General features: G+C 45.6%; 1 protein-coding gene across 5 annotated transcripts in view; it reads right to left on the bottom strand.

Annotated features, from left to right (window-relative positions):
* PTPRA (protein tyrosine phosphatase receptor type A) overlaps window positions 1-25,964 on the bottom strand; it is a 194,314-nt gene that overhangs the window by 7,265 nt on the left and 161,085 nt on the right. For all 5 annotated transcript variants that reach the window (XM_043970062.1, XM_043970063.1, XM_043970060.1 and 2 more), the window contains 14 exons: window positions 24,738-24,822; window positions 22,550-22,623; window positions 22,140-22,276; window positions 20,118-20,208; window positions 19,115-19,191; window positions 9,847-9,883; window positions 8,685-8,782; window positions 6,299-6,418; window positions 5,662-5,828; window positions 5,177-5,312; window positions 3,515-3,664; window positions 2,658-2,751; window positions 2,276-2,352; window positions 1,671-1,805 (listed from right to left, as the gene is read on the bottom strand). In XM_043970062.1, the coding sequence (XP_043825997.1) occupies window positions 1,671-1,805; window positions 2,276-2,352; window positions 2,658-2,751; window positions 3,515-3,664; window positions 5,177-5,312; window positions 5,662-5,828; window positions 6,299-6,418; window positions 8,685-8,782; window positions 9,847-9,883; window positions 19,115-19,191; window positions 20,118-20,208; window positions 22,140-22,276; window positions 22,550-22,623; window positions 24,738-24,822 (1,478 nt within the window). The remainder of the gene's footprint in view (window positions 1-1,670; window positions 1,806-2,275; window positions 2,353-2,657; window positions 2,752-3,514; window positions 3,665-5,176; window positions 5,313-5,661; window positions 5,829-6,298; window positions 6,419-8,684; window positions 8,783-9,846; window positions 9,884-19,114; window positions 19,192-20,117; window positions 20,209-22,139; window positions 22,277-22,549; window positions 22,624-24,737; window positions 24,823-25,964) is intronic.

Below are 25,964 nucleotides of genomic sequence, written 5' to 3'. Positions count from 1 at the left end.
TGGTCTTTGGGGTTCCTTACCCTCCTTTTACAGCCTCATTGGTATTCTTCTCCACACCCTTTGTGTTTGACCCAAACAGGACTGTTTCTCACCCATGCCCCTTGCTGGGATCTTCCCTGAGTCAGCAATGTCCTACCTTTTCTTCTTTGCCTGATGAACTCCTGTCTATTTTTAAGAATCCCAATGCCACTCCTACCAGGAAGCCCTCGCAGATTCTGCCCCTGCAGTGTCCAAACCCTAAAAAGGTCCGAGGGCACTGGCTAGATTTCACACAGTCCTCAGTGTAACCCCCTTTCTGAAGCACTCATCATGTGATACTGCCTTTTGCAGGTGTCTGTGTTTGTGTCTTATCTATCTACTAAAAAATAAGACTCATGACAAAAGGAACTGTCTTCCTTTAAACTCCACATTTCTCTTGGGGTTAAGACAGGGGTCTGCAGGGAATCATTCTAAAGTAGCTCGTTTGTGTGGCCTGGAAAAAGACATGGAATAGGAAGAAAAGAGAGGAAGGGGATGGGAGAAGCACCCCACCTGAGAGCTAGGAAAGAAGGGGCACGTTGGGTTTGTCCTCACTCATCCAGGAGCAGAAGGGCTGCTCAGCTGGGCAGGACAAGTGAGCAGGCATCAGAAGAGGACTCTGGGGCCCAAGGCAATATTAAAAACCAGAAGGAATGAGAGGTCCCAAGCCTCTTATCCTGGCGGTGGAGGCGCTGTGTTCAGGGCCCCTGCCCACTGCTGGGGAAGCTGGGGCTTCATCTTCTGAGAAGTTAGAGTGAACAGTCCCGAAACATTCTGGCCCTGAAGGTAAAGAAGCTGCAATACTGTCAGCCTCTCTTCTAGTCCTGCTGCTCAAGAACAGGGACTGGGAGAAAAGTAACTGCTTCATGGATAGAGCTGAAGAGCAGTGACGGTGGAGCTCCAGCTGTGAATAACTGGGAAGAGTTGTCACCGTGGGGACTCCCCCTGACCTTGTCATCCCTCAAGTCTCAGTACTGTGAGTCACAGAATGGTGTGATCTCCCCTGGAATGGTGGGGGGGTGAAGGAAGAAAGCCTATCAGAAAGGGAGAGGGACTTCTTCTGATTTCCAACGGGCTTTGTCAAGTGTTATGTCTGTATGCTTCGTGGTATTAGTCAAACCTTCTCTATGCCGGATACCTTGTCAAACCCTAAGGAAAGCTGATGCTCATCCTTGGGGGAAGTGGCAGATGCTGCAGTTCCATGTCATCTGGCTGGGGGCAGATGAGTCAGATAAAAACGAGGAGGTTTCCAGAGTGACCCAGGCCTGCGTATTGGGAGAGAGCCTCTGATTCAAAGGTTACGTGTTGAATTGTTTCTTCTTCCCATATGGCGGTGGGCTGTGGATGGGTGGGGACTAAGTGGGTTTGAGGTCTGTCTAAGTCAGGGAGGCCAGTTTAGTGACTTCGTGTTCTTTCAGAAGCAGGCCCGGTGGCCAGGTGGGACCAATGTCTCTGCAAACCCTGTCCCAGGATGTAGGGATCCTCTGCTACTCTCTCTCAGGTGTCAGCAGAAGAGGCTATATTGATAGAGAGGTGCTTAATGACTGGATCAGGTTAAAGTGCTCTTCCGGACCTTAGAGAAGATCTGTATACATTTCTCTCGGCTGCTTTCATCTCTAGGGGACTCTGGTGCTCTACCCTCTCCAACTTACCTGACCTCTCTCCTCCAGCTCAGTCAGCATTACAATAGAACAGGATTTCCACTCCCAGATCATCCGCCAGAAGTCTTCAATGGTGTGCATGAGAGGTCCTTGGCTGGCGATGTAAGAGTCCTTTTGTCTGTAGCCCTGTGAGGGTTGGGTAAGGGAGAGGAGATGGCCAGTTAGGGGTGAAAAGACATAAATTAATGGTGGAGAAGGTGGTGGGCGGGTGTGTGGGCATGTACACTGGCGTTTCCTGAAGAGGCTCCTCCCCTGGATGACAGGTTCAGTCAATCAGACAACAGCCTAACAAGTAGGGCCTGGGAAACAGTGCCCATAGCCTAATAGGTGGGAGTTTTGGGGAGGTAGGGAGTTCTTTCTTTACTTTTTTAGTTGCTTGACCTGAGCAAACACCCAACAATTCCCTACCCCAAGCAGGGTGTGCTTCCATTTCTCTCATTTCTGGAGGGGCCGGGGGGACAGGGGCTGGGAGGGAGGCCTCTGACAGGCAAAGGGGAAGGATGCCTGTGGCTATATCCACAGAAGTGACCCAAGTTGGGGCACCACAGAGTTCAGGTTATCCTGTTGCCCAGAGGAGGGAAAGTCACATTGCTTACATCAATGAAAGAAGCATTCACATAGTCTGTGTTTTCTTCTCCCCTCTTGACAGGGATTATGACTCTGTTGAATTCATCTGTAACAGAGAGCAGAGAGTTTGTTGCCCTGGTCCTGACTTCCCCCAACTTGGGCCCTACGGCTCTGGAAGAATCTTCACAGAGCTAGGCATAGGGTTAGCTTGGTACCTCACCCAGCAGTGGGGCAGGGGCTGGAAGAAAGGAATGAGCAAAGTGAGAGGAAGAAGCTTCTGGCTTTAAATGCTCTTTCTTTAGAACTTATCAAAGAGGGGGTAGCATGGCTGAGTCCACTTCACTTCTTATCAGTCAAGGGCTGGATTGGGGAGGGCTGTGGGAAGGGGACAGTGGAGGGTGCTGCTCTTACATGGGATGATCTGCAGGACCCGGTTCTTCTTCATGTTGGCAGGCAGGTTTCCTGTCCTCATTTTGTCATTTTGGATTTTGATTGATGTCAACTTCTGTATGGGGCAGGGGAAGGACAGAGCCTTGCATAAAGAGTCCACAGACCCCCAGTGTCTAGGACTTTCCAGTAGAAGCTGATATTTCTGCTCACTTGTTTGGGCTCAGCCATGTCTCCCCCAGCCCCTTCCCCAATCTCCCCATAATGCTCCCTGGACTGTTATACACACCCTCCTCAGGCGTAGATATAAAGAAAAAAGAGAGGCAGAAGTAAATGTGCACGGGAGAATGGATGCATGGTGTGTGTGTGTGTGTGTGTGTGTGTGTGTGTGTGTGTGTGTGTGTGTGTATAAGGAAACTGTGTAGAGACCAGCAAAGGATGTTAGGCAGGAATCTGGAGGCAGACCCAAGAAAAAAGAAATGAGGGAGTTCCCAGTTCTAAATTCAGTTTCTGTGGTTTGATTCTTGGCACTGCCCCCTCCCTCTGGATTATGGGCCTTAGTTTCTTCATCTACAAAACAAAGGGATTGGACTAGATGATTCCTAAAATGCCTTTTCAGCTTCAAATGAATGATTTGAAGAAATCATGGCTTCCTCATCCGTGTGGGTGTTGGGCTCCAGTGGCTCAGGGTAGGGTCTCTCGGCCCTGATGCACCTTTCTGCTGATCCTCCTTAGGCAGAAAAGCCTGTACTTTGTCTCTGTGCCTCTCATACTGCTGCCCTTTCTTCTCTCCACCTCCCTCCCCTCTCCCACATTCCCCAGCCCTAAGGGGGACACTGGCTGCAAGGCTGGCTAGAGCCCAGCTCTCAGCCCTTACTCACTTTAAATTCCTCCTCAAGCCCATTGCTGGTACTTCCTGGGATTCTGTTGTAGATTTTCTGCAGGTGGGTTTCTAGAGAAGTCACTTCCAGCTCCGTGTCTCCATAGAGATAGTGTTCTAGCAATGCTTGATAGATGAAGACGTACTGCATCTGAAAGGAGCAAGGGGAGAAACCCTCAGAGGTCGACTTCATAAGTCCCTCATGCACAGTGTCCATTACCCAAACCTGGACTATACCATCAGGAGCTCGTCTAGTTGGGTGTCCTGACACAGATCCCCTACACTAGCTAGAGTGGAGTGGATACTATCACCAGCCTGAGGTCTGAGGAGGGAGGCACAGACCCATCATTGGGGAATCCCTGGTCTAAGTCAAACATATAAGCAGCCATAATAAGTGTGGGCAATTATAGTTATAAGGGGGAGGAGCTACTCTGGATTAGAGAATATGTGGTATTAATCTGAAAGAACTTTCTTGAGGCAGCTGGTAGCTCAAGTGGATGGAGCACTGGACCTGGAGTCTGGAGGACCTGGGTTCAAATCTAGTCCCAGGGACTTCCTAACTGTGTGACCCTGGGCCATTCATTTAACTTCTGTCTGCCTGTTTCCTCAAATGTAAAACAGGGGATAGTAATAGCAGGCTGGTTGTGAAGATGACATATTTGTACAAAGTGCTTTGTAAACCTTAAAATACCATAAAAATGCTAGTTGTTGCTGTTATTATTCTGGGGTTAATGGGTTTAGATTTAAGAAGAAGGTTGGGGGCAGCTAGGTGGTGCAGTGGATAAAGCACCAGCCCTGGAGTCAGGAGGACCTGAGTTCAAATCCAGCCTCAGACACTTGACACGCACTAGCTGTAGGACCCTGGGCGAGTCACTTAATCCACACACAAAAAAAAAAAAAAAAAAAAGAGGAAGAGGAGAAGGTTACAGATTCAGAGCTGGATGGGACCTTAGAGGCCGTCTGGTCTAACTTCCTCATATTGGCAATGAGGCCCAGAGAGATGAAGTCAGGACATGCAGAGCCGGCAGAAAGGCAGCCTGGTGTGGTAGAGCCACTATGGGATTGTGAGTCAGAGGATGGCCTGGAGTCCCAGCTCTGCCACTGACTCCACCCCTCCCTTGGCCTCCATTTGCTCATCTATAAAATAAGGGCTCTGGAGCAGAGGAGCCCAAGGTTGCTTGACTCTGGAAGTCTGCAGCTCTGAGACTCCTGGGGGAGGGGGGGGGTGCAAGAGAGGCCCAGGCAGGGTCACAGAGTCGGGGAAGGAGTTCTGCCTTCCAGGTTCAGCTTCTCAGGAGAGGGAAGGGCGGCTCAGTGACAGACATTAATTCAGAAGGATCTTACAGGCCACCGAGTCAACATCCCACTCTCCCTCCTCCCTCCATTTAAAAGATGAGGAAATGGAAGTCCAGAAAGGTTTAGTGACTTGTCTAAGGTCACATAGGTAGTCAGAATCAGAAATGAGATTAGAACCCAGGTCCTCGGGCTTCAGAGCCCATGCTCTTTCCTTTGTGCCATTTCTCTGCCCCCTTCTTCTCTCTTAGGCTGTACCTGTATAATAGTGGAAGGTCGAGTAGGGAGAGGTGATAGGCTGGCTAACTGTCCTCCATGGGGAGGGTCTAGTCTTACTGTCCCCTTGACCAGCAGCAGAGAAACCCCTTACATCGGTTTGCACCATCTGGCAGCGCTGGGCACGGATCCGGCTCACGAAACCATACACGTCCACCTTCCTCTCAGCATGCATCATGTCCAGCATGGCATCGATGACGACAAAGGTGCCTGTGCGCCCCACACCCGCACTGAGGCCAGACAGAAATGGTATGGTTAGAAGGCAGTCCTGGGCCCAGTCAGGTGAGGAACCTGAATGCTGCTTCAGAGCCCGCTAAGCCTAGGGCTTAGAGCCACAGCCTGCCCTGCGTCTTCCAACTCTGAGAAAGGTCCATGGGCTGCAAATGTTTGGCTAAGAGTGGCTGGGGCCCTTCGCCCACCAAAGCTGGCAGCTTAAATGATGTCCAGAGCCCTCCTCCCCCCTCCCCTGCTTCCCCCAAGATGGCCTCCTACCCATCTACCCATCAAGGGGGCAGAAGGGGGAGGGGGCCTTTGTTCAAGGTAGCAGCAGAATAGGCTGTGAAAGAGGCCAGGACTGACCTGCAGTGCACCACGATAGCTCCTGAATACTGAGGATTACATGTCTTCACCTTCTTCAGGAACTTGAGCATTCCAATGGGGGTGAAGGGTACTCCAAAGTCTGGCCAACTAGTGAAGTGGAACTGAGTGACAAGGCGCTGAGGCTTCTTGTTAGTCACATCTCCAACCTGGGGATGGAGAAGGTATAAATGCACCTAGATATCTGTGTGGGGGCTTGGTTGGGGGTTCTGGTATGTCAGGGCCAAGTGGAAGGAGAGCTGTGGGAGCTTAGGCTAAGGCCAAGCAGGAAAGAGCCCAATGTCAATTAGAAAAAGAGGGATGGGGATCAGGATCAGGAAGTGGCCCCAAACACTACAATCCACTCAAAGAACCTCCTTAATTCAGGGTTACTGAAGGAAAATGGCTGATTCTGACTGACCGCAATGGGAAAAGGTTAGCTTTGATATCTAGACAGCTGCTGCCTTGGCCCGGCACACTCATATCCTGGGCATACGAGGGTACAGAGGCGTGTCATAGCCATCAGTTCAAAAGCAAGCCTCTTCCAAACAGAGATGCACCTCGAGGAAGCTCTCAAAAATGTCTCCTTCTGGGGATTATCAAGTCACTGACAAACCAGCGAGGGGAAAGGGGTCTGTACCTGCTGAATGCAGAACTTCCGGACTGTGTAATCCACCAAAACAGTGACATCTTCCACGGACACACGGATATTCCCATACGTCCAGCACCCCTGGTCCGGCCAGTACTGGGCACATTTACACTAGAGAGAAAGGCAGGCGGCATAACCCAGCTGACCTGTCACTCACAGACGCTAGAGAAAGAAGGGACAAAGGAAAGAGGCCCTTCTCCCCCACCACTCAGTTGTGCTTTAGAGTGAAGAATTAACGTCTAATTGACAACGTCCTCTGCTGGGATACTTCTCATTTGGGTTTCACGACATCATCATCTCTTTGCTCTCCTCCTATCAATCCAACAGCTCTTCTTAGTATTTTGCTGAGGCATCATCTAGTTCCCACACTATAAGCTGCGTTCAGTAACATTCAACAATTTCAATGTTTGGTCCTGGTCACCGGTTTTTATTAATGTATGATGATGTAATGGCTTCATCTTCCGTGTGTGTGTGTGTGTGTGTGTGTGTGTGTGTGTGTGTGTGTGTGTGTGTTTCTCATGTGTTCTGGGCATATCTGTCGATCTTTTGCTTTCCTTTTGCTTGTGGAAGTCTTCATTGGTCTATAACTGTCTTAGAGCAATGGCTCCCATGTTTCATTAGTACCGTACAGGCTTTTTTTTTTTTTTTTTGGTTTTTGCTGGGCAATGGGGGTTAAGTGACTTGCCCAGGGTCACACAGCTAGTAAGTGTCAAGTGCCTGAGGCCGGATTTGAACTCAGGTCCTCCTGAATCCAGGGCCGGTGCTCTATCCACTGTGCCACCTAGCTGCCCCCACCGTACAGGCTTTGGTGAAGCTGTTTTCCAAATCAGTTATGCTGCCCATTTGGTAACTCCACAAATACACATGAAGACTGATAGTGCCCAGGCCTTAACTGAATGTGTTTTTTCTATTCCCCAGTAACCATCAGTAGATTCATCCATATCTTTTTTTTTTTTTTTTGGTGGGGCAATGGGGGTTAAGTGACTTGCCCAGGGTCACACAGCTAGTAATTGTCAAGTGTCTGAGGCCGGATTTGAACTCAGGTCCTCCTGAATCCAGGGCGGTGCTAATCCACTGCACCACCTAGCCGCCCCCTATCCATATCTTAATTGCAGATGAGGTCACAAGAGACCAATTGTAAATGTTTGTAACATCAAAACAAAACACAGCAATACAAATGAAAGTGAAAAAAAGAATTCACGTCTAACTTAACCTCTACAATTGATCTTGGTCTTCTCTCTACCCCCCAGGCTTTTGTTTCTTAGCTCTAGGGCCAGGAGCCTGCTCCCTGGGTGGGCAGATTCTTGGATACATCTAAGACATTAAGTGCTACCCCCTACACAGTCCAAATAGGCTCAATGAAAAACAATCCTGTGTGTGTTCTCTTCTGCCTGGGAAGAACATTTCATTCCTGGCTACATTTCTGCTGAATTGGACTCCTGAATCTCCACAAGGCAGGCCATGTGAGGGAGACCCAGGTACTAAGCCAATGGTCTCGCCCTCCCAGCTGTGGTGTGCTGGGTCTTAGGCATCCACTCCAGGGTGAGAGGGAAGATGCTCCAGACCCGACTTCTATCACCTTGTTGCCAGGCTGTAGGCTGCCAGTAGATTTCTAGGGTACTTGTTCCTTCTCCCTAACTCTTAACCCTGGCCCTCAAGGGGCTCCAAAATAGGAAAGGAGGTTATTCAATGGAGTCCTGGCCCAGAACAAAGTCAGCTAGCTCTCTATTCCTTAGGTTCAATGGACCCAAAGAACCCTCTGCTGGACAGTCTGGGAAAGGCACAGTCTTGGAGGAAGTATCCTAACAGGAAGACTGAGTTAGACCTGAGTCAGGAATTTGGAGAAGCCTCGGCTCAGACGCTGTGTGACCTTGGAGGAGTCATTTCATTTCTTGGAGCCTCAGTTTATTATCTGTAAGATGGAGTTCATACCCACACTGACTCTCTCACAGGATAGTTGTGAGGAAGGTGGAAGTGCTGCAGAAAAGCCCGATTCATAATTTCTCCACAAGCCTCATCCTGGGGGTGCCAGAGCCCAAGTATCCCGACCACCTCAGATGTGGTCTGAGCAGAGGAATGCGCCCCCAGGCGCGGCTGTTGGACAGCAGCAGAAGCAAGCACCTGGAAAGGCAAGCCCGACTTGCCTTTCAGTTTGACCTCATAGGCAAGTTGCTTAACTCTTCTCGGTGCCAAATCTGGAATTGGTTCCCAGCAGCTTGAAGAGAGAATGGCCTTTCTGGAACGGGCGAGGGCCAGGCTCCCCCACAGGCTTGCCCATATTCACAGACACAGCTCCCCCACCCCAAGGCTCCCAGCTCTAGTCATCACTGCTGCTGTGACTCAGGGAAGGGAGCAAATATCACTCTTCTGAACCCACCTCCTTCCTCTCCTTCAAGTTGGTCACCATGACAATGGTGGCTGTATTTTGTTCCCAGATCATCCTCCAGAAATCATTCACTGTTTCTTCTTTTGGTCCTAAAAGTAGCCAATAGCAAAGAGGAATGAGAAGTGGACATTACAGTGTGTTCACAAGAAAACCAAAAGCATGTGGGAGCTTTAGATCTTGCTTTAGACTATTTAGAAATCTGTCTCCATATGCCAGGGAAATCTTTAATTCCCTCTAAAAGAAAGCAGCTGAGGCTACTGATCTGGAGCAAGTCCCAAGGACCTCTTTGTGGCTACATCCAATTTCTCTTCCTTTCAGTGACTTACTGTCTGGACTATGCTGTGCATAGGTTTTCTATGACTTTTGGTCAGAAATTTGCTCAATTTCTCTATCCCTTCCTGACTCTCATGGCTATGGTTGCCATGATCCCACTAGGACAAGGAGAGTGTAAAAAAAAAAGGGGGGGGCAGCAAGGGGCTCAGCATGTTCTAGAACACGATCCCCCAGTGTTTGTAAGTGTGAATCTGGAGACTTAAGCTGAGCTCTAGGAGCTTTGGGAGTTCTGGGACTGGGCTGTCAAGGCCTGAGCTCTGAAGATTTCTGAGAAAATTGGCCACTACCAGATGTAGCTAACCTTCCTGTCGTGGGCTTAGTCCTGGAGGTATTCGATTTGAGGCAGCTCAGGACCCCACGGGATCAGGTGCTTTTTGGGATGTCCTTCCAGTTTTGAGATCCTTGACAGCCCTCTAAAGGCTCTCTGGACACTACCATCAGTACTCTCTCTCTCTCTCTCTCTCTCTCTCCTCTTGAATCTCATAGCATTCTAACAACCTCTCTTCTGTATATGGCATCCTCTACGATTTATTTTGGTTATTTTTGCATCTCGGCTCCTCTATGAGATAATACTTTGTATCTAGCAAAGGACTTTGCAAATTTTGTCTGGAACAACAAATGAACAAATAGGCCCTTCTCAGTAAAGTAGGAAGCAGATTTCAGTCATTTAAAACCCTTCCTAAGTGGTGAACAGTGACAAAGAAGCACTCCAGGCAGACTGATTCCAATGTGTCCAGCTTGAAAGCTGGAAAGTTGGATGGTCCTTCCCATTAGGGGTTCTGACGCTAAGCTCAATGGCATGAAGTGAACATAAATTCACCTTGTGCAGCGATAAATTTGTTCTTCTCTTGGTAGCCCTGGAGAGAAAGAGGGGGGAAAAAGGTAGTGACAATTAGCAATGGAGAGAAAGGAAAACTTCACCTTGTTTAGTTTGGGAGTCTCTAAACCACATTGATCCTGGTGCTAGGATCTTCAGTTGGGATCTGGAAAAGGTCTTGTTTCCCAGAACCTGGTTCCTGGGGTTCTAGCCAAGAGAGCCCCTAAGACTGGGTTTAGCTAAAGCACAGGGGAAACAGAGTAAAGAATATCAAGAGATTGGATTGGTCTCTTCAGCCACATAGCTATTTTATGAACATTGGTGAGAAATACCTAACTATGACCAACCAAGTGAGGGCACTATCTTCCCAGTGCAGATTAGGCACCCAACTGACCCTCCAACTTCAACTGACAATGAGGATTGTAGCAACAACAGAAGACAGGAAGATAGACCTTCACATTTCCAAAGAAACTACTTGGTTGGAAGGCCATCTCCACCCAAGAATATGGGCTGGTGAAACCATTAGGGGAAGGCTCTCCTAGAAAATCCCGGGCATGATTTTCCTTTGGACTACACTATGTCCAGCAGACATCCCCATCTGAATGTGCACAGGAGCACTGAAGGCTCTCTCTTCCTACACATCTGTCGAGCAGTTAAGGAAGGATGTATAAACTACCAGAGACAAAGGGCTTCTGGGTTAGAGGGGATGGGGGTGAAATAGAAACCTTCCATTCATCTGAGGGGACACGTTAAATGATCAGATCTGAACTTAGCTAGATGAAAACAGTAGGAACTGAGGTAATGAAATATGTCTTTAGTAGCCACTGGCTAGATCCTAACTTTGGAACTGTTTGCTTAGGCACTCACAGTACATCAGGGACCACCCCAAATATACAACCCCACTTCTACAATAAAAGGAAGTAGAATGAACAAGGTCTTGCTAAATCTCAGTGACCCGTACGACTGGGGAAGAGGGACAGCACCATCACATGAAACCTACAACTTAACCTCCCCTTCTCCCAACCTATACAAATCTGCTAATGAGCAGCTTCTTAGGGTGAGTGTTTGCATTATAATGCTATGGGGAATGAGAAGCAGACAACAGAAAAGAGGAGAAAGCAAAAGGGTCCTGGATACCCACACTGGATAATGAACCATTAAAAAAATACTGCTTGCTTTCTAAGTTGTCTTAATGGATATAGTTTTCTTTCCTTGGTGTAGAAAGGTGTGTTTGGTGGGGGAGGGGCAAGTTGAGTGTCTACATGAAGGCAAAGTGAGTTTTTCACTGAGGAAAGAGGCTGGGAGATGAGGCCAAGAGGAAGGGCCAGTGTGAAACAGTTGAGCTCAAGTGACACTTCAGTCACTGAGGAAGGAAGGAAGGAGACAAAGGATGACAAATTAAACACTTGTGAGGGAAGAGGCGGACACAGAAATCTCAGAGGTATTAGCTCAGAGAAAGAAAAGTGAGGCTGTAAGGCAGAGAGCAGGAGGCCCAAAGAGCATAAGGGGAGAAGAGAATGACGGTAGAAAGCAAGAGGAGGGCAGGATGACAAATGGGAGAGGAAGGGAGGCAGAGTTTGTCCAACAACCATTTCCCTGAGAGCTTTGGGTGGGGTTTCTGAATCATAGGACAATAATAATTGGCATCACAAGCAACCACTCTCATCAGGAATATTACAGTCATCTCCAAATCTCAGGGGAAAAAACAAACAAAAAACAAACCCAGTATAAACTAGAAAATGGAGACTGAATTCTCAATACAGATACCAATAGAGACCTAACCAGGCAGGGCAAGTGGGGCTTTCCCCCAAAGTGGGTGATTTGGAGGGTACCAAAGTGGGTCGATAGATACAGGAAGAACAGCTGCAATCCACATGATGCAGGAGGGGTAGGACCAACCATCTGCTTGGTCAATATCTTTGCAGCTCTGGGGAGATCAGAGTGAGAGATCTCCTTTTTCCCACCGTGGCTCTAATACTCTGGGCTCTTCTTGTCTAAGCTAAGGAAATGAAGACGAATAGAAATGGCAGAGGAAAATCTTAATCTTCAAATCAATGGAGCCTCAACTGTCCATCACTCCACTGATGGAGAAGAGGCTCAGATAGGGCAGATGACAAGTGGAACATTAGGGATCAGCGGTACCCTGGCACCTGACCATAACAGGAACAGATGTCTTAAGCCTCCCTCTACACCGGTCCATCTTCCACTTAAATTTATCTTCCTAAAACACAAATATATGTCATTCAGGGGTTTGTGGGGCGGGGCACATTTCAAACCCAACTCCACCCCCATCATTCACCAAACTACAGTGGCTCTTGCTCCTCTCCAGGGTCAAGTATAAACTCTTCTGTTTGGCTTTTAAAGCCCTTCACAACCTGTCCCCTTTCTACCTCTCGTTTTCTTGCACCTTACTCCCCAATACATACTGACCTAGTTATAGTAACCCACTTGATGTTCCAAACATACCACACTCCATCTCCCAACTGTGGGTATTTTTGCTGGCTCTCCCTTGCTTGAAAATCTCTCTCCTCATTGCTACATCGTGGCTTTCTTGGCTTCCTTTAAGTGCCACCTTCTGCAAGAAGCCTTTCCTAGACCTTGTTAAGGGCTAAAATTCTAGCTAAACTGTCTAAAATATCTAATGAGTGGTCGCCAATAAATTATAAGCTTTAGCAAGAGTTAGACTTTTAAGCATTTATTAAGGAGAATAAAAATTTGATAAAGAGAGAAGAAAGGCCTAGATTCCTATCTATTAAAGGGAGAGCACATTTCTAGCTCCGCTCTCTACCCGAGTCCAAAGGAAAAAAAGCGAGACTGAGCGCCAGTCTCTTCCTTCCTCCTCCCACTAGCCCGCGTCACTTCCTGACGCCAAAGAAAAGACTCCTGGTCTTGCCCTCAAAGACCTTCACTTCATGGGTGGAACTCTTCTACAGTAAGTCTCCAGCAGGTGGCGTTATTCCAATCGTTACAACCTATTTAATTTTAGTGCCTTCCCTGAGATTCTAAGTTCTTATTGATGTCCCTATGTATATATGACATATAAATCTATTTATCTCCGTGACATTATGTGACATATATCTTGTTTGTATATAGTTGTTTGCATGTCTCCCCATTAGACTTCGAGCTCCTTTAAAGTCAGGACTGTCTTTTGTTGTTCTTTGTATGCTCAAAGCTTAAGTATAGTGCCCAGCACATAGAAAGTATGTAATAAATGCAAATTGACTGACCACTGAGAAGGGGATGTCTTATCAGAGGGAGGACCACCTGTTGTCATCAGCTCCCACATCCTCCTGCTTTGATGACCAGTCCCCAGGGATATAGACATGGAGCAGGGAGAGGCGATGGGACCCTGTATGACAGTGCACTCCCTCCTGCTGTGTGGCTGTGCAGACAATGCCCTTCCACATTTAGCTCCTCTGTGTCAGGTCACTGGGTGATCTCTTGCAGCTTCTGGTTCTAAATGGAGGGTGTGTAGCCCTTTTGTTACCTGCTGCTAATGCCAGGACTCACTCACAACCGGCTTAAATGAGACGAAACAGGTGCCTGGGCTCTCTGTCTACATGCAGAGAGGGAAAGTGATGTTGGATGGGAGACGTAGATGGGTGAGCCTTCCCTCCTCCTGAATCTGTTATTCTAGACTACTACCATATTCCATAACTTGCACTTAGTAAAAAAGATTATCTAAAATAGAACGCTGCCAGTATTTCTGATAAAGGCCTCATTTCTAAAATATATAGGGAATTAAATCAAATTTATAAGAATGCAAGCCATTCCCCAATTGAGAAATTGTCAAAGGATATGAACAGGCAGTTTTCTGATGAAGAAATCAAAGCTATCTATTGTCATATGAAAAAATGCCCTAAATCAGTACTGGTTAGAGAAATGCAAATTAAAACAACTCTAGCTAATATGACAAAAAAGGAAAATAATAAATGTTGGAGAAGCTGTGGAAAAATTGGAACACCAATGTATTGTTGGTGGAGCTGTGAACTGATCCAACCATTCTGGAGAACAATTTAGAACTATGCCCAAAGGGCTATAAAACTGTGCATACACTTTGACCCAGCCATAGCACTAATAGGTTTTTATTCCCCCAAAAAAAACATAAAAAAGGGGAAAGGACCTACATGTACAAAAATATTTATAGCTGCTCTTTTTGTGGTGGCAAAGAATTGGAAATTGAGGGGATGCCTATCAATTGGGGAATGGCTAAACATGTTGTGGTATATGAATGTAATGGAATACTATTGTGCTATAAAGAAACGATGGATGAGCACACAGATTTCAGGAAAACCTGGAAAGACTTAAGTGGAGTGATGCTGAGTGAAGTGAGCAGAATCAGGACAACATTGTACACAGTATCAACACTGTGTGATGATCAACTGTGATAGACTTAATTCTTCTCAGCAATACAATAATCCAAAATAATTCCAAAGGACTCATGATGGAAAATGCTCTCCACATCCAGAAAAAAGAATTGTGGAATCTGGATGTAGATTGAACCATACTGTTTCTACTTTTTTTGTTTTTCTTTTTTGAGGTTTTCCCCTTTTGTTCTGGTTCTTCTTTCACAACATGAATAATACAGAAATATGTTTAATGTGATTGTACATAAATTACTTGCTGTCTTGGGGAAGGAAGAGGGAAGGGAGGGAGGGAGAAAAATTTGGAACTAGAAATCTTATAAAAACAAATGTTGGGGTGGGGGAGCTAGGTGGCACAGTGGATAAAACACTGGCCCTGGATTCAGGAGGACCTGAATTCAAATCCTGCCTCAGACTTAGCTGTGTGACCCTGGGCAAGTCACTTAACCCTCATTGCCCCATCCCCCCCAAAAGAAAAGAAAACAAATGTTGGAAACTATCTCTACATTTAACTAGAAAATAATAAAATACTTTCATGATAAAAAAAAAACAACACACAGGAGGCTGCCTTCCTATCTCCCTCCCTTTCACAGTCAAACTCTTAGGAAAAAACCCATCTATATTACCTGCATCCTCTTGTCTTCCCACTTACACTGCTATCCCCTGTTTTCTTCCTTCTCAGCTTCATTTGTTGGAACATTGTTCATGTCCCCAAGGCTCTGTCCTGGCTCCTTTTTTTTCATTCTATAGCAAGAGGAGTGATCTGGTTGAGCCAGCCCAAATAAACAAGGGAGTGACTGATCCATTCCAGTGATACATCTAAAGATGAACTACACCCTAAAGAGAACTTGGTGGGCACTTCAAGAAAGGAGAAAAGCACTCTAGTGGCCAGGAAGTGCCTTCCCTTCCTCAAAGTGGTTATGTAGCAACCATTTTAAATTTTATTCTACTCTTCCCAGGGACTAAGTGGGTGTATAGAGGATACAGTGTGTTTCCTGCTATAGGGAGATATACTTCTATCATTATCAGAACTTCTCAGTAAATATCTTTTTGCAAAGGCTCATGGGTATAAAACTGGTTATTTGAAATTATGGAGATATCAACTGGTTGATCTATATTGGGAGAGAGAACATTGGATGGGATTCATTAGTGATAGTACTGGAATCCTCAACATACTGGGGGGTTACCCCTAGAACCCTGAGGGGAGAAATAGTCAGCTGCCCTTTGGGGACCCAACCTGCCGTGCAAGTAGAGATTAGAGAGTGAGCCTAGGGAGGTAGTAGCTTGTGCTCTAGATCTGGAGTCAGGAAAACCTTAGTTCAAACTCTACATCAGATATTTGCTAGCTGAGTCATATTGGGCAAATCGCTTCATCTCTGAGCCTCAGTTTCCTTATCTATAAAATGAGGGAACTGTGCTGGATGGTTTTTAAGGCCTTATCCATCTCTATGTCCATGTTCTTATGATCATCTCTCTTGGTGACTTCACGAGCTCACACTGGTTCAATTCTATTTTTGAAAATGGTACCTAAGCCTAGATATACAGCCCTAATGTCTCTTGAACGCCAGTCTTGCATCAATTCTTTACCTATCATCTATCTGTAATTCTATATTATCCTATAATCATCTCACACTCAGCAGTTCCAAAATGGAACTCTTTCTCCACTAAACCAACTTCCTCCTCCAAACTTTACAGAGATAGGATTTGGGGCCGGAAGGAAATCCAGACACTGTTTCATGTAATCCCCTTGTTTTCTAAATGAGAAAGCTGAGATGAAGGGAGGCTGAAATGGCTTTCAAGATTGCACAGGTAGTGAGCATGATAACCCCAGGGCCAGGACTCTTCTTACTGAACTGTAGTTACTTGGCTCCATTGCCTCAGACTACTCGTCACAGACTGGACCCACTACATTTCAGCCCCTGTCACTGAAGAGACCAGTGCATCTCCAGCTCTGCAGGTCCTACTCAGGAAGCACTTCTTAGGTTAGAGCTGCTGCATTCCTGGGGACTGCTGCTCCTTTAACATTGGTGGTTCTAGCTTTAAAGCTGGGGCATGATAGGCAATCAGTGGGGCATGTAGCACCTGTCCTTAAAAACGTATCAAGACATTTCTTAGAATCATACCTCAGTTTGTCCACTTCGTGAGACTTCATTATTCATACTTTTATTCCCAGTGATTCACCAGTTGAGAGACTGGAGAAGCCATCCAGAGCATGTGAGACAGATACTTCTGCCTTCACCTAGAGGAACATTAACAATGACCTTCCGAATAGGTATGAAGATTGCCTCAATCGGGGAAGGCCAAGAAGAGTCACCTCTACCTCAGTTTTCTCATTTGTAAATTGAAGGGGTTGAACTAGATGGCTTCTAACAGTCTTCTTAGCTCTAAAGTGATACTATGATGTTGTCTATGGCAGAAATGATGTCTGCAGAAGTTCATTATTGGCTCCTCTGCTGCCTAGAAAAGTACCATAAAGGTAGAGAAGGAAACCCTTGCTGGGGTGATGGCAAGAAGTACACACTGCTTGTGGATGCAACTTCTCTAAAAGCTGCCAGGCTTGGGAAAAAGATTCCTGGCAGGCAAGCTTCCATGGCTGAGCCAACGCCCAGAGTAAAAATCAAGGCTTGGGAATGAAATTCAATACAGCTTTCTCCTTCTAAGGCAGTTCTTTGCAATTTCTCAAGCATTAGCAACTGTTATGGCTCCCTGAGCAGGCATAACTCAAGGTATGCAGAGATAAAATTGTTCATGAGCTATAAGACAGAGCACCACCTCCTGTGTGGTCTGATGTATAGCTGCCATGGGAAGTCTAAATTGGAATTCCCAAGGCTCCTGCCTCAGGTTGCATTTCCTGAGAGAAGTTTGTTTTCTTAAACACTCTATTCTTCTTGTCCTACACAGAGGTTAGCTGTTTGCTCCATCTACCACCTTCCTACTAGGCAAGTTTGTTGTTTCCTCTGGTGTGATATAAATTTGTTTGCCTAAGATCCGGGTTAAATGGGCAGAGATTCCCAGGTTAGGCAATGTCCAAAGGCAGGCTGTTTCCAGTGGGGCACACCAGGGATCTATCTGTCCTTGGCATTATGCTATTGAATGCTTTTCTTAAATGACTTGGATAAATAGATGTTATACTTACTAAATTTATAAATGAAACAAAGTGGGGGGGGGCAGAGAGCAGCTAACATAATGGATCCCATGATTCAAAATTATTCTAAGTTGAAACATTAAGCTGAATCTAATCAAAATGAATTGAATAAGGATAAAGGCAAAGTCTTACATGTGAGTTAAGAAAAGTCAACTTCACAAATACAAGACTAGAGAGACATAGCTAGAGAGCAGTTTGAAAGATATCTAGGAGCTGAAGTGTGGTGCTGCAACGTAAGTGGACAGGTGTAGGGCAGCCAATATGGCTAATGGGATATGTCAGGCTCCCAGAAGAGAGACAGTGTCCAGGTCGAGGAAATTGATAGTCACTCTACTCTGCTGAAGTCACATCTGGGATATCGGGTTTAATTCTGGGCACCATATGGAGGTTCACAGATTTGTAGGTAGAAAGGATCTCAGAGGCCACTTAGTCCAATCATCTCATTTTACAGATGAGGCAATTGAGGCCCAGAGAGTTCAAATGACTTGTCCACAATCACATAAATATTAAGTGCTAGAAGTAGGAAAGATACTCTGAAGTTTCAGGGAAGGGCAATTGGGGTGGTAAAAGGTCTTTAAGTAGATGTATTGGGCTTTTTTCCTGATTGGTTTCAGAAGGCATAATGAGAAGCAGTGGGTGGAAGCTGCATAGAGAATACAAAGAAAAACTTCCTCACAAGTTTTTTTTTGTTTGTTTGGTTTGTTTTTTTTTTTTTTTTGCAGGGCAATTGGGGTTAAGTGACTTGCCCAGGGTCACACAGCTAGTAAGTGTTAAGTGTCTGAGGCCAGATCTGAACTCAGGTCCTCCTGAATCCAGGGCCAGTACTCTATCCACTGTGCCACCTAGCTGCCCCTCTGTTCCACATTTTTATGAATTAGAGGTAGGCTGGTCAGATGAGACCCCTTCCCTTAGGAGAAGGAAAGGGGACATACAGACAGAAACAGTAACTGATGACTCCATAGGTGTAATTGCTGTGGTTCTTCTTTGCCCTCCTCATGACTGGCACAGCAATTTCCTTTGTTTATTATTCCCAAGTGTAAAACCATGTAAGCCCCAGGGGTGAGATAAGTCTGTAATCTAAGTAGAATTGACTAAAACTGACCAGACAAAAAGTCAAGGAGCCATAACTTCAGTGCATACTCTGCCTTGATAGCAATGAACTGTGACTTGGTAAGTTCTCTGTGAGTCCGAGCTGTGTGTCTCCTCCTTAAATCCAGAAACAGACTGTGATAACTTAGACAAAGGGATAGATGAAATGCTTATCAAATTTGCAAAGGACATAATGCTGGGATAAATGTAAAGTGAATTTAGTTTTTTTAAAATGTGCTACATACAGGATAGAGGTAGAATGGTACAGTGGAAAGCACACTGGAAGATCCTTGTTTCAAATCCTAGCTCTCATACTTTTTAGCTGTAAGAGCCACTATTTTTCTTCAGGGCTTTAGGGGGTAACCCTGAGGTATCAGGAATTGTTGCTCAGAAACCCTTGTCTGGTGTTTTCCCACCTCCTCCCTGCATCAATCAATTGACATCTTACTGGCTTTGGCACCATTTCTTTTTAGATAACCAGTCCTTATCCAGGGTTTCCTTACAGGGAAACAGTCATTTCCCTGCTGGCCATAGTAACATTGCAAAGGTACCACAAGTAAGAGTCAGACAGACAGATGTACAAACATCATGCCCAGCAAGCTGGGCAGGAGCAAGCAGGCTATGGGGACATGCAGCCATTCAGGTGAGTGATGAAAGGAGCTGAAGCTCTTACATTAATGAATGAGGCATTGATATAGTCGGAATCTGGAACCCCTTCAACCGGTGTCAGGTGTACCCTGGAATGGTCATCTAGAAGAGAGAACAACAGCCATGATTCTTCCCTTTAAAGTGTTCCCATAGTCAGTGTTCTCTGCCCCATTGTTCCCTTCATATTCTTGAAGAACAGCTGTCTACTACTGCCCCTGGGTGCAAGCTTGCCTACTCACTAGGGCCCAATCTTCCAAAAGACACTAGCCTGAAGCGGATCAAGAGGTAGACAGCATAGCAAAGGAAGAATCCTTACCTCTGACACATGGGTGTATGGGTCTTTGGGACTGGGAGCAGAGCATTGTAACAAGGACACAATGAAATGCCCCAATACTGACACCAAGCACTCTGCTGGGCCCAGAGGAACCATTAAATCTGTTAAGCTCATACTATGATTCTTTCTGTCTTTAGTCACTGAGAATACTATCTCCTAGTCTTGTCAGCTCCTTTCCTTGCATTAGAGCTGCAGGGCACCTGTCTCTATCCCTTTATGCTTGGCTCTGGGGAACATGCTTGTAACCAATATGCATAGTCAGGCAAAACAATCTGGGAACATGCTCTCCTTGGAAGCCTTCTGAGTGCCATTAGGAGGTTTATCAGCCATTGCAGTTTAGCACATAAGCACAGGAATATGATTATTGTCATCCACTTTTACTGTAAGCTCCTCACGGACCGAGTTCATTTTGGAATCATTTGGTTTATCTTCTCCTCAGAGCCAAGCACAGGTCCTTGTACAGAGCAGAAGCTCAGGAAACGTTTGTTAAGTGAATGAGTTTTGACTGATGGAAGCAAGCACTGAGTGGTGTTGGGCCTAGGAAAGGACTCTGGAAGCCACAAGGTCTCTTAGCTCTGCAGCTGGACTTTACCCTTACTACTCAATACTGTTCTCCTTTTAGCCCCCAAAGGCCCATGTGCTCTGTAACTTCTCAACTAGAAAAATGTCCATGAGAAATCCCAGAAGCACGTACAAGGCAAGATGTTCACATATCTGTTTTTCTCTTTGTTTTCTTCCTTAGAAGCAGCTTCACAGGTGGCCTGGATAGGACAGGCTGGGAGAGCCTAGAGGACATAAGAAAAATAAGATAAGTTACTAAAAATGATGAAGCTAGATAGGGCTATGACAACGGCAACTCTTACTGTCTAGCACAAGGAGAGTATTTCTCCCCACCCCACCTCCCCCAATCCAAGTTGTTCCTAAAGGTCTCAAACATTGCATCATCTATACTGTCATGGGGAGAAAGCTCTTTCTTGGCCTGTTACACATGGATGGGCTTCATGGTGGACACAGCAGAGGGGCAGATGCTTTCTCAGCAAGACACCAGCACACCTTCCTTTGCCATCCAGCAATCTAACAGACAGGGAGTTAGGGTTTAGAAAAACACTGGTGTTTGGGCTGTAGGGAATAGGAACTTCCTCCAGGAAGCCTTCCCAACGCCCCTCCCATCCAACCTCTGTTCCCCCATTGTTGGTGTTCTCTCCTGACTCCATTTCCCTTGTATTAGACTTATTTGTGTGCATTACAGCATCTCTATAGTAGAATGCAAGCTCCCTGAGGACAGGGCTTGTTTTGTATCACTGGCCCCTGACACATGCCTTACCCAAAGCAGGTTCTTAGGCAGCCTCTTCACCTTAGAAGTTCACTCCAGCCCTGGACTTTCTCACACTAGAAGATCCCTCTGGCTCTGTGGCTGCTGACTGATTGTTTTCTCCCAGACCCTCCCTCCATGACTCCATCCCTCTCCAGGCTACTGTACAGACTCTCCACCCTGTAGCCCTACCCCATGCTCTCCTCTCCCCTCCTCTGCAGTTTTCTTTTAAGTGCTGTCTTCCCCCCTTAGAATGGAGGCTATTTGAGGACAGGGACTATCTTTCTGCTTGTATTTGTATTCCCAGCACTTAGCACAGTGCCTGGTATGTGGTAAACATTTAATAAATGCTAGATGGTTTCTAATTTGATTGCTTGCACTGGATCCAAACTATGCCTTCAAGAAGGTCTGGATTTGTGCCACAGGAAAACTTGGGAAAAGAGAGGCAACCAATGCCAAGGAAATTGGGGTAACTGTATTCATATATATATACATATATGGAACTGGTCCTTAAAGACGAGGCTTTAGGTAGGAAGGGTCAGACTGAATAGCCAAAGGCCAGAAGGAAAGGAGATAAAGGAGACTCTCTCTCCACATTCTATAGAATCTAACGGGAAAATTTTCCTCATTGACCAATGGCAACAATAGGTTGGGGTATGTGAGAAGGCGGATTCTAGCTTGGGAAAACTTTCTAACCAAGAAGATTGTCCAAAAATAGAATGGACTGCACTGGAAGACAGTTGAGGCTAGAGATGCTAGAGATGGAGAATGGAAGTAGTACAGATTCGTGGAGGGGGTGTTGTGGAGGGGATTCTTGATTGGACATAGGCCAGACAACTTATTTTTAAGGCCCTTTTCAGTTTGGGATTGTGTGATTCTAAGCATAATTTGTGGGGTAAGATAATTCCTTCTGAGTTCAAGGCCAATGATACTTCTAAACCATCTACAGACACAAGATGGCAGCAAAGTTCCTTTCAGCCTAGGCCCAGCTGTAACTCCAATCTCAGACATGCTTGGGAGCCTGGCTTGCCATTTAACTCATTTTTTACTACAACTCTCTAAATGTTTTGGCCCTGAAAACACTTAGCACTCTGCATTCACCTAACAGTTTCTGCCTAGGTTGTCAAGCATCCTGAAACATGGGCCCACAGCTAGCTTAATGCAAGAAGAGGAGTGAGGGCGAGAAGCCGCCTCTTTCTCTGCCCAGCAGATTCAGTTGAGGCTATAGCCAAAGTGCCTCAGCCATAGCACTTTAGAAACTTCTCTCTGCAAAGAACCAGGTGGCTGATGATCAGGTCTCTCCTCCTGAGGCCACAGCCTGATTCCCAAATGGCTTCCTAGAATCACACTGCCCAAACTGGCTTTGCCCTGCCCACCCAGTCACAGGGGAAACAAATGGCTCACATTGAATTCTTCTCGGAAGAGCTTATTATCATCAGCCATGCGCCGGTTAATCTCCTCTTCCAGCTTGTCCACTGGCAGCGGGGGATACTTCCTATTGGTGCTTGGAGACCTGGCCAGAAGTGGCATGCTTTGAGGCTCTGCAGCAGCACAAGGGGGAAGGGGTCAGTCACTCAAGGCCTGGAAAAGGCCAGCCCCCTGCCTGATAACTCGCTGCTTGCTGCCACTGGCCAAGACAGCCCCAGTATCAACATAAAGGACCAGCGTTACTGTTTTTGGTCAATCTCATGTGCTGAGGACATGTATGGGGGCATTTTGATGCTACTGTCGGCCTGCCCATAGGGATATTACCAAATCCCCGTTTTCCTTGCCCAGTGAATCTCATGCAGACAGGCTATTTCCAACAGCCTTACCCATGTCATCAGTGCGTCCATTTGACAATCGAAAGGAATTGGAATGGCTCCCAGCTTGCTTGTACTTCTTGAACCTAATGAGAAAGCAAATAAACATGGGCACTTGGAGCCCAAGAATACAAATAGTGTTCTTTAGAAGAAGGCCCAACATATCACTGAGATTTGGGTCCATTTTCTATAGAGTTCATTTCAACCTTTCCAGGAACAGATGAATAGAGAAGAGCCCCTGCTCAGTGAGAACAGGGAACCAACTCCTTTTATGGACATCACACAACCCACTCCTGCCATTACAACACAACATCCCTTTGGGGATAACATTGTCTGATCTTATACCTATCACCATGCAATGGCATGGCCACTGGAACATATGGCCCCTAGGAAAAGCTCCCATACCAAAACTATCCATTTATACCCCACATAACTTCTTGGGGTAAAGGAAAAAGAGTGAGAGATCCATACCATATGAGAGCCAGGAGATTGATGCTGGCCTTTGATATCATAGGTAGGAAAACTGTTTCTGTGGCAGGCTATTTGATACCAGCACTCCTCCAAAGGCTTGCTACTCTACTGGGCAGAGGGGAGGGGGTACCTAGTACCTAAGATAGTAGTTTGGAGCCTCCACGGAGTCTTGTAATTTCTTTTGTTTCCCCAGAGGGTTCCAAACTAGATGCTAGCCTAGTCAAAGGATCTGTCCCATCTCCCCAGCAAGATTTCTTGGACAAAGACCTACCATCTGGGGCTGTAGGAAGAGGTACTGGGAATCTCTAGTTCTACACCTCTGTGAAAGCTAATGCTTTGATGAGAGGAAGGGATGCAAAGCTGGATGTTGGATATTTCACACTATTTCATCCTTCACCCAAGAGTTAAAAATCCCATATTCCCATAGTGATACTGCCAATTATATCATATAGTTCCTCTATTGCTATGATGCTCTTTAAGATTTAAACTAGGGGCAGCTAGGTGGCACAGTGGATAGAGCACTGGCCCTGGAGTCAGGAGTACCTGAGCTCAAATCCGGCCTCAGACACTTAACACTAGCTGTGTGACCCTGGGCAAGTCACTTAACCCCAATTGCCTCACTAAAAAAAAAAATTTAAAAAAAAGATTTAAACTATTTCATAGTATAGCATAGCATATTTCATAGCATCTTACAGGAGTAGATGAAGAGGTGAGTTCCATCATTGGCCTAGTGGGGCCCAGAAGTAGGGCAGAAAGGTAGGGCTAACCCGTTTCAGCTTTCTCATTCACTCACTGGACTGCTATTCTTTTTTTTTTCTTTTTCTTTTCTTTTTTTTTTTTTTTTGCAGGGCAATGAGGGTTAAGTGACTTGCCCAGGGTCACACAGCTAGTAAGTGCCAAGTGTCTGAGGTCAAATTTGAACTCAGGTCCTCCTGAATCCAGGGCCAGTGCTTTATCCACTGTGCCATCTAGCTGCCCCCGGGCTATTATTCTTTTTTTTTTTTTAGTGAGGCAATTGGGGTTAAGTGACTTGCCCAGGGTCACACAGCTAGCGGGCTATTATTCTTAATGACAACACTCAAAGTTCACCATCCTTCGCACCCACCAAACTCGTCCCAATGTTCAGAGGCTCAGACCAAGGACATTTTTTCATCTTTGGCAAGGGGAACAACATATTTTAAAAAACAGCAAACTCAGAGGAAAATCCTGTAATAAAGTATCTATACCATTTTGCAGGCTAAATTCCATCTCATCAGGCATGTGTACTCCCTTCCCCAGGAAGGCTGAACCCCACCAGTGTCACCACAGTAGTGAATATATTCAGCATCTTGATAAGAATTGCTTTGCTCCCCAAAGAAATCATTTGCTTATCAGCCACCATACCACACTTTTTCCCAAATGAGTTCAGGGGAGCAAATGGTACACAAGGATAAAGCAGGTGAAATGAACTAACCCCATCTTCCACAATCCTTCAGGTCTATCTGATCTCTCCTACACATTTACCACATTCTAACTCGTATCATCATTATATACCAACATTTCTCACTCTCCTACTAGACTGTAAGAACAAGAGTATAGGGAACTTTACTCTCCATCCCAGCATCCTCAGCCTCTCTACTCCACAAGGGCTGAGCATACACCGTCTTGCAAACCATAGACAAGGAAGTCACGTGTGTCGAAGTGAAGTGAACTGGATTAAGGCCAGAATGGAGAAATTAAAGTTTCTTACCTTAACATATACAGAACAATTATAATAAACACTATCACTAGCAGAGAAGACAGGGCCACCATCACTGCAATGATAGGTGTCTCATCTGAAACCAAGAACACATACACACAAAATCAGGTTAGAGGATCAGCATCACTAATAAGGGTGGATTTGGTCAGCCACTAAAACAAACTAGTGATGGCTCCTTACCCTAATGCTTCTATCATTGAGAGAGAAAATGGCTGGGGAAAGGAGACAGGAGGGAAGAAGAGAAGAGGGAAAGGGAAGGGAGGAGGGAAGGGAAGAGAAAAGAAGAAAGGAAGAGGATGGGAGGAGGGGAAGAAAAGAAGGAAGGAAGGAGGGGAAAGGAGTTAGGAGGAAGGGAGGAACCAAGAGACCTAGCTTCCAGTTCTGGTTCTGCCACTAACAGTGCAATCCCAAGCAATTCACTTAACCTCTCTAGGTCTCAGTTTCCTCATATAAAACATCAGGAGGTTGGCCTGTATGGTGTCTGTGATCTTTTATAGCTCTAATATCTGATGAATATATTAATGAGTCTGATAGGAGTGTTCCTTACCCTTTTTCACTTTGTATTTAAAATAGTTATTGTTTCTTATAACATAGTATTACATTACATTCAAGTACCACAGTTTGTTCAACTATTCCCCAATCAGGCACATCTACTTTGCTTCTAGTACTTTGCTACTACAAAAAGTGCTGCTATAACTATTTTAGTGCATATACGACATGGAAAAAAGAGAAAACAAAAATAATATTAGAAAGGTCTGACATTTATTTGACAGAAATGCTTCCAACTAGGCATAAATCCACAAACCTCCCCAGTGTAGAGGTCAAATCCACTTCATTGCCCTTATCAAATAGTTCAAAATGCCATGATACTCACTAGTAAAGAACTAAAGGGGAAACAAGGGAAATGGGGAATGTTTAAGTCTCATGATTTGAATGCTTATAAATTCAACATTTATGGGAAGATGAGAATTCCATCCTAAGCCACCAAAAACTATCCTGGAATTTGATGAATTTATGGATCTGGGTTTCCAAAAGACTTCTGTCTAAATTAATTGACTGCCTGGAATTCATGAAAACAGAGGAAGTTTAACAAAGATATCAGAAAAGAAGAGCAAGACTGATGACACACTAGATTAAGACTGCTTGTACGCATTAAGATTTCCTACTCTCATTTGTCTTTAAACATCAAGCATTCATTTTTATATTTCTGGTCCCATC

Source organism: Dromiciops gliroides, chromosome 6 (genome assembly GCF_019393635.1).
Source record: "Dromiciops gliroides isolate mDroGli1 chromosome 6, mDroGli1.pri, whole genome shotgun sequence".
NCBI lineage: Eukaryota > Metazoa > Chordata > Mammalia > Microbiotheria > Microbiotheriidae > Dromiciops > Dromiciops gliroides.
This window is presented reverse-complemented; position numbering and strand designations above follow the sequence as displayed.